Source organism: Mastomys coucha, unplaced genomic scaffold (assembly GCF_008632895.1).
Source record: "Mastomys coucha isolate ucsf_1 unplaced genomic scaffold, UCSF_Mcou_1 pScaffold18, whole genome shotgun sequence".
NCBI lineage: Eukaryota > Metazoa > Chordata > Mammalia > Rodentia > Muridae > Mastomys > Mastomys coucha.
In genome coordinates this window covers 88421949-88430578 of record NW_022196900.1, presented here as the reverse complement: position 1 = coordinate 88430578, position 8630 = coordinate 88421949, and the positions used below count along the sequence as shown (strand labels likewise).

The 8630-nt window shown below is 50.6% G+C and overlaps 1 protein-coding gene across 1 annotated transcript in view; it reads left to right on the top strand.

Annotated features, from left to right (window-relative positions):
* Positions 1 to 2780, top strand: part of Oprd1 (opioid receptor delta 1) — a 34046-nt gene extending 31266 nt beyond the window's left edge. Inside the window, exon 3 of the mRNA XM_031378900.1 lies at positions 978 to 2780. Coding sequence (XP_031234760.1) covers positions 978 to 1519 — 542 coding nt within the window. The 3' untranslated portion in view covers positions 1520 to 2780. The remainder of the gene's footprint in view (positions 1 to 977) is intronic.
* The last annotated feature ends 5850 nt before the right edge of the window (positions 2781 to 8630 follow it).

Below are 8630 nucleotides of genomic sequence, written 5' to 3'. Positions count from 1 at the left end.
ACACCACACCACACACACACACACACCACACACACCACACACCACACTCACACACACCACACACCACACACACACATATCACACACACACTCACCACACACTACACATACACATCATACACCACACACACACACACCACACACACACACATCACATACACACACACCCCACACCCCCCCACACACACAAGGCAAATAAATCTAAATGTAACTAAAGAAATGTGGATAGATTATTGGCCCCACCATAAGGAAATTTGAAGACAGTGAGTAATTTGCCCAAAGCCACACACACTTGAGCTGGAGTCAAACTTGTTTTTTTTTGGATAGGGTCTCATACAGCTCAGGCTAGCCTAGAAGTTAAGGTAGTCAAAGGTGACCTTGAACTGCTCCTTCTTGCCTCCATCTCCTGATTGCTTGGGTTACATTCATGTGCCATCGCTGGTTGTGGTGGCGCATGCAGGTAGGATTTGCTGAAGGAGGCAGAGGCAGGAGGATCACGAGTTCGAGGCCAGCCTGGGCTACACATTCATGTGCCATCCAGCCCAAGTTTATCTGGTGCTGGGAACTGAACCAGGGGTACTCTAGCAACTGAATTATATCGCCAGCCCTAATCCACCATTTAAATCAATCTTTACTACTGACCAATCCACTGGAGCAATTCTGGAAATAGGTAGGGGGTCTGTTGCGTTAACACACAATGACTGCCATTACCGGGCCAGGATAAATTATTACTGTCATTCATGGACATAGAGGCTTACAAAGGACCCGGGAGAGGACACAGAGGGGGATCTCCCAAATGAGGACCAATTCTGAGGTCTTTAAGCATGAGAAGGAGTTCACCGAGTAAAGGGACACACTAGACACCCTAGACATGGGAATCTCCTCGACCCAGCTAGCCATTTTGAAAGGGGACAAGCAGACAGCACCCCTTAGGCACCCAGACCTCTGACCCCTGTCTTCTTGTTTCCCCGGACTCAGATGGTGCAGTGGTTTGCATGCTCCAGTTCCCCAGCCCCAGCTGGTACTGGGACACTGTGACCAAGATCTGCGTGTTCCTCTTCGCCTTCGTGGTGCCGATCCTCATCATCACGGTGTGCTACGGCCTCATGCTGCTGCGCCTGCGCAGCGTGCGCCTGCTGTCCGGCTCCAAGGAGAAGGACCGCAGCCTGCGGCGCATTACACGTATGGTGCTGGTGGTGGTCGGCGCCTTCGTGGTGTGCTGGGCACCCATCCACATCTTCGTCATCGTCTGGACCCTGGTGGACATCAATCGGCGCGACCCACTTGTGGTGGCCGCGCTGCACCTGTGCATTGCGCTGGGCTACGCCAACAGCAGCCTCAACCCGGTTCTCTACGCCTTCCTGGACGAGAACTTCAAGCGCTGCTTCCGCCAGCTCTGTCGCACGCCCTGCGGCCGCCAAGAACCCGGCAGCCTCCGCCGTCCCCGCCAGGCCACCACGCGTGAGCGTGTCACAGCCTGCACCCCCTCCGACGGCCCGGGCGGTGGCGCTGCCGCCTGACCTACCCGCCCCTCCCCTTAAGCTCCCCTCCCAAGTGAAGTGATCCAGCGGCCACACCGAGCTCCCTGAGAGGCCGTGGCCACCATCGGGACAGCTAGAATAGAGGGGAGGCCTCCCGCAGGAACGGGGCCTGAGGGATCAGAGGCTCCGGGTTGGAGGGGTGAAGGGTGGGGGAGCAGAGCTGGGGACTGGATCCATTAGTAAGACCTCTCCAATGGGACAGAGCTTCCGCCTTGGGAAAACGTCGGGTTCTGGCCTTTTGAACACCCAGCTCCAGTCCAAGACCCGAGGATTCCAGCTCCAGGAACCAGGAGGAGCGGTGATGGGGTCGACGACTTGGTCTGGCTGAGAGTCCCGGCATTTGTGTTATGGGGAGGAGCCTCTTAGGGAAGTTAAGGGAACAGGGCAGTCAGGCAAGGCAGCTTCGGGTCTGGTCAGGAGCTAAGCGCCTCCTCCCCTCCCCTCCCCGGGGAGGGGCCAAGCAAGGGACCATCAACTTTGGAGAAGAGTCAAAGCTCTGACCGCGTTCTAACTACTCAGCTGAACTCGCTGAGGCTAGGTCCAACTTGACTTCTCTGTAGAGAGGATACAAGCCCGGCTTGATGGGGCAGGCTGGGTAATCCCAATCATGCTGGAGGCTGAGGCTGCAGAGTTAAAGGACCAGCAACAGGAGCAACTTAGTGTCTCAAAATAAACTGTAGAGAGGTGGGCGGGGACTGTGCTGCTCAGTGGGAGGGTGTTTGTGTGAGGTTCTGGGATCAATAAGACAAAGCAAGCAACCAACCAAAAACCTCCCAGGCCACAAACCAACCCCTAACCCAAAATACTATATGGGCAGGCGTCTCTGAGTCTGGATTGAAGAGCACCCGCAGCCCTGCAGCCCTGTGGGGCTGGGAACATCGGGCAGAAGAGTACCCAGAGCCCTGCATCCCCGGGCTCCACCCCTGAGGGGCTGGGGACAGCAGGCAGAAGCAGAGGCTCCCTGGATACTGAACAAGGGCCCCAGAGGCAAGTTCTAAAGAGATCCCTGAGGCTCAGGAAGGCGTGACAAGTTTCCAGAGCTCTGAAACCAAGTAGGCCTTTGTGTCAAGAAGTGGAAGTAGAACCAGAGAGATGGCTCAGTGGTTAAGGGCATGTGTCTCTCTTGCAGAGGCCATAGGTTCAATTCCCAGAACCCACATAGAGGCTCATAACTATCCATCAGTAAACCCGATGCCTGTGGGCACAACTGTGGGCACCAGGCATGAACATGGTACACATACACACGCATACATACATACATACGTACATACAGGTGAAACATTCAGACATAAAATAATAAGTCTTCTTTAAAAAGTGGTGGCACATGCCTTTAATCCCAGCACCTGGGAGGCAGAGGCCAGCCTGGTCTACATAGTGAGTCCCAGGATGGTCAGGGCTACATGGTGAGACCCTATCTCCATAAAACTATATGTTGTGGGGAGAGTAAATTGTGAGGCGTGGGGTGGGGGCTTACAGGTCAAATCCAGAAGCCTGAGCATGGATGTTTTGGGGTTCCTGGGGTCCTAGTGTATGTGGCTCAGTACTAGAGCAGAGAGACACAGTTTTGTTTGAGCACCCCCTATGTGGTTATGTGAGTAAAGATTATCCCCAAATACTTGGACCCTTGATCAGAACCTGGAGGAAGTCTCTTGCCCCTCCCCCCAGCATCTGGCTGCCATCACTGTCTGGTGTCCATGACTTTCAGGGATGGAGCTGCCCAAGTCCGACTCTACTTTGAAGGCACCGAGGGAAGAAGGCTTTTATAGCAATGATGTCGGTGTGGCCCCTGGGTCCCTCATCCGTTCTCACTGCAGAGGGTGACAGGGAAACTGATTCAGGCTCTCCTGGATCTCGGCTCCCCTGGACGTCATTGTTTCCCCTATCCCCGTGCCTCCCCCACTGCCTGAGCAACCTGCTCCTGACTCCCTATTGAAGCAGTCTGCTGACATCCTTGTAAAAACAAATTTAATTCTCTTCCTTTTTTGGGACAGATGGAAAGAAATTGACGCCTTTGTCTCAAACCAAAAAAGAAAGGAGAGAGAGAGAGACAATATCTCTTTTCTTTTTGACAGCCATTTCTTTGGAACAAAAGCTGCAGGCTGTCACTCCAGCAGGGACCTCACCAGCCTTCCGGGAGGCGGGAGCTAGACTAGGGAGTAGAAAGGGCTCCTTTGATGGACAAAGCACAGTTCTTTTCTCCGTGTGAAGTCCCCAAAAGCCTAGGACTTTGGGATCTCTGTACCCTGAGATACAGAGTGATTGTCATCGCTGACATCAGGCCTGCCCAGCCTGGAACCTAGCCTTCACACCTAAATGGACACTATGATAATGGAGATTTCTGTAGAGAGAGTGTGGGGGGGGGGTCACCATGTCGAAGACACCCCTAGACACTTGCCACTGGAGAGTCCTGACACTCTACTAGGGAGGTAGCAGACAGCAGATTCCTGAAGCAGGTGACATGGGACTTAGTGCTGTGTGTCTTCTTTGCAAGGACTGTGGCCTTGTGCCCCACCCAGGGCAGAGCTGTCTTAGAGCTGATCCGGTCTTCTCCTATAGGGATGAGAACTGACTTTTTCTTTTTTCCCTTTTTTTTTTCTCTTTTTTTCTTTTGGTTTTTCAAGACAGAGTTTCTCTGTGTAGCCCTGGCTGTCCTGGAACTCACTCTGTAGACCAGGCTGGCCTTGAACTCAGAAACCCGCCTGCCCCTGCCTCCCAAGTGCTGGAATTAAAGGTGTGTGCCACCACCGCCTGGCTCTCTCTCTCTCTCTCTCTCTCTCTCTCTCTCTCTCTCTCTCTCTCTCTCTCTCTCTCTTTTTGAGATAGAGTCTCATGGAGCCCAGACTGGCCTTGAAGTGACCTTCTAGCTGGGAGCCTCCTGAATGTATTACATGGGTGATTTGTGTGATTTTGGAATTGTTTAAACGTTGATCAATCGGGTATTGAATGGAGCATGCTCCTGCCACTGTGCACATGTGGAGGTCACAGGAGGACTTGGGAGGGTTGAGTCGTGAGTTTTTAGGGGTTGATCACAAGTCAGCAGGTTGGACAGCAGGGACCTCTATCCACCGAGCTCAGTTAAAAGACTTTGGCATGCCATGGCACCTCCCATAGGCGTGTGTTACCACATCCAGCATGATTTGGTGGATTTTTTAACCCTTTCTGATACTGATAGACACCTGTCCTGGGATCAGCCTCAGCTGATCATATACATACACAAATAACATACATACACAGGTGATTGCATGCCAATGTGACAGATACAGTGACAGAAAGCCCCAGGGAGGATGTCCCAGAAGTACCTTTTAATTAAAAACATGTTTGCAGCAATTCTATAAGAGGTGGCAAAGGAGCCGGGCAATGGTGGCGCATGGCTTTAATCCCAGCACTTGGGAGGCAGAGGCAGGTGGATTTCTGAGTTCGAGGCCAGCCTGGTCTACAGAGTGAGTTCCAGGACAGGCAGTGTTACAGAGAAACCCTGTTTCAGGGAAAAAAAAAAAAGAGGTAGCAAAGGGTCCTGGGGGATTTTAAAGGATGCATAGGAGTTGGCTACAAGGAAAGCAGAATAGTGCATAGAAAAAGTGTAAGTATATCCAAGTGCATGGCAAACCCAAAAAAGTTATGACACGGAGAGACATGGAGCTTAACTGAGGACTGCGGTGCACTAGGCTTGGTGCCAGTGCTTTGTACTTATTACCTTGGTTCATCCTCTCGACAGCAGAAGTAGCAGTATCCTTGTCTGTCTGTCTGTCATCTATCATCTATCTTGATCTATCTATCCATCTATCCATCTATCTATCTATCTATCCATCCATCCATCCATCTATCTATCTATCTTTGAGACAATGTCTCACTATGTAATTCTGCCTGGCTAGAAACTTGCTATATAGACCAGACTGGTCTTGAACTCAGAGATCAGTCTGCCTCTGCCTCCTGAGTGCTGGGATTAAAGGTGTGGTGCCACACCTGCCTGGTATCCCCATTTTATTTTAGTGTGTGTGTGTGTGTGTGTGTGTGTGTATTTGGTTTTTTTTTTTCAGAACAGAGTTTCTTTGTGTAGCCCTGGCTGTCCTGGAACTTGCTCTGTAGACCAGGCTGGCCTCGAACCCACAGAAGTCCACCTATTTCTGCCTTCTGAGTGCTAGGATTGAAGGTGTGAGCCATGACTGGCTAGTATCCCCATTTCAGATGTGAAAGCTGAGCTCAGAGGTTAAACTGCTTTTCCCTGAGTCACAGACATTGTTAGGAGTGGCAGAACTGGGAACAGGAATTCTAGAGAAAATTCCCAGGTCCACGTTTCCTGTGAGTTCTGGGCATCAGTGAAACAGAAAGATGTCCCAGCTGCTGCCGGGTTCCTGGGATGAGGCTTTTGAAGACTTAACAAAATGGGAGAAAAGGGCAATTTTCCGTGAACTTTTGTTCCTCCTTAAGTTCTCCAAATCTTTGCCTTTCAAAATGTACTGTGCATTTTGCACGGTGCATTTTTAAAGCTCCAAATTGACAGCGTAATTCTAGACTATCGCAGGTCTCTCTTCCTCCCCAAAATTTCCATTCCTTTCTCTCTACGAGGTGGGAGGGAAGATTGTGCCTTTGGTTTAAAAATGCCCTACAGTTTCCAATCTCTTCTTGATGTCCTGGAGCTCTGGATGAATGCTAGAATCTGACGTTGGCTTCCTCTCTCAGATTCTCAGGTTCCCTTCCTGTAGTGGACTTTCTTTGTAGAATGGCTGTGAGGATTAACTAGGTAATGTATATATAGCCATAGGGCCTGACACTCAGCAAGTAGCTATGATTGGAAAATAGGCAGAGTGAAGGGTCAGAGCGCAAGACTCAGAGGGAAATGTGCATGGGCTTCTGGGGTGCAATGGGGAGAGAGGAGTCTGGGATCTGGCCTGAGGACCCCCCTTACTTCCTTGGCTCTAGAGCCCCCAATGGAGCAGCAGGAGGAAGAAGAGGAGAATGTGCTGTCATGGAAACAGGAGGAGAGGGCGTTCCCAGGGAGAGGGAGTGATGGATAATGTCGAGTATAATAGAGAGAATGGAGGTGCAAGGACAGCAGGGCAATGAGAGCAAACCAGAGACCTCAAGTTTAGTCTCCTACATGCCCTAGCCCTATGAGACCCCAAACCTGGCTTCAAGTCTCAGCCCTGAAGTTAAATAGGTGCATGAACTAGCCTCACCAAACTTCTGTTTTCTCTTAGATGTAAGATGAGAGAGTGGATAGTCTCTAACACCATGGCCAATGTCTAATCAGGTTCTTGAGTTGGCTGGACTCATGGCCACTTAGCAGCTGGATCTCAGGCAAGTCATGGCACCCCAAGAGTCCCCTCAGAGCATGCAGATAAGTCAAGTGCCTACAGAAATTCTGGCACATAGTGGGCCTCAATACAGGGTTCTCCCCTAGTAATTATGTGGGTTCCAAAACTGCCTGTCGTAAGGAAGTTGCTTGGCTTGGAATCTGAAGTGCATGGCACATTGGGAGACAGGCATTTGGCATCTGGAGGGTTGCTGGAGCCGTGTGAGTGCCCTGGCTGAGCACCTACCTGCCAGGACCCGGTCCAAAGGCCAGCCGCCAATTCTTAGTACCTGCAGCAGATCCTGAACTTAGAACTGCAGAGCCATGCGAAGCCAGCTCCAGAGACTCTACACCCTAGACTGTGAGGTCTCAGCTTCGGTACTTACATGCAAACCATGTGTGGGCTGGGTAGTGGTGGTGCATTCCTTAAATCCCAGCCCTTGGGAGGCAGAGGCAGGCAGATTTCTGAGTTTGAGGCCAGCCTGGTCTACGGAGTGAGTTCCAGGATGGACAGGGTGACACAGAGAAACCCTGTCTCGAAAAACAAAACAAAACAAAAAACAAACCATGTGTGGAACAGAGCCTGGAGTGTGGCTCAGCAGTTAAGAGCAGGAACAGCTCTTCCAGAGGATCTGAGTTCAGTTCCCAGAACCCAAATCAAACAGATTACAACTGCCTGTATTTTTAGGGAATCTCACCCCTCTGTCTTCTACAGGTACACACAGATGTATCAGGATCACATGTGGCCCAGGGTAGTATCGAGCTCACAATGTAGTCAAGGCTGTCCTTTAACTTTTGACCCTCCTTCCTCCACCTCCCTAAAGAATAGACACAGGCAGAGGCAGACAGAGTCTGAGGCCAGCCTGGTCTACACACTGAGTTCCAAGACAGCCAGAACTTTATAGAGAAAACCTGTTTCAAAAAAAAATGTTTAAGTGAAGGTTATGATTTTTGTTTTGGGCTATGTGTGCTCCATAGGCAGCTCTAGGAGGCCCTGTCCAGGATCTAGTCCCAGCCTCAACACCAGGAGGAGCCATGATGCACAACCAGCAAGCACCTTTCATTGTCCCAGCTTCATAACTGCTCCCAAACTGACTAGGAGGCGGCATTATTATGAGGTTCACAGATAGCCTCTCTGTGATTATTCCAGGAAGAACACATCTTATGTCTATTTTTCCCCTCCACCTCCCAAGAGGGAACACTAATTACCCAGAGAGACCTCGGTGGTGTTTCCTTTACCAGGGTCTGTGCCTCTTAACATTGGTATCACATATGAACCACCTAAAACCCTAGCGTGATGTTGGCAGGCCTGTCTCACATCCATCTCTTCCTGCCTTGAAGGCTGACTGGTCTGTGATACCTGACTACCTGTCAGGTCTTTGTTACATCATCTCAGGAAAGAATCTCAGCCCATTGCCTTTAGAGGCTAGATGGGTGGGGTGACACAAGCAGAGAGTTGAGGCAGGAGGATGTCTCACTCAAGGATAACCTGGGCTTCATGGTTACTGTCTCAACAACCCAGAGAGAGAAAGAGAGACACAAGGCACAGACAGACAGACAGACAGACAGACAGACAGACAGACAGACAGAGACAGAAAAGGAAAAGAAGCTGGATATAGTGATTCATGCCTGTAATCCTAGCACTCACTGGACCAGGAGAATTACCATGAGTTTGAGGCCAGCCTGTGCTCCAGACTGAGTCCCTGTGTCGAAAAACCTCAAATAAAGACAACAGCCCACAGACAATAATTACAAAAGATAAAGCTTACTTGGTAAGAAATTGAGAAACTTTAGAAA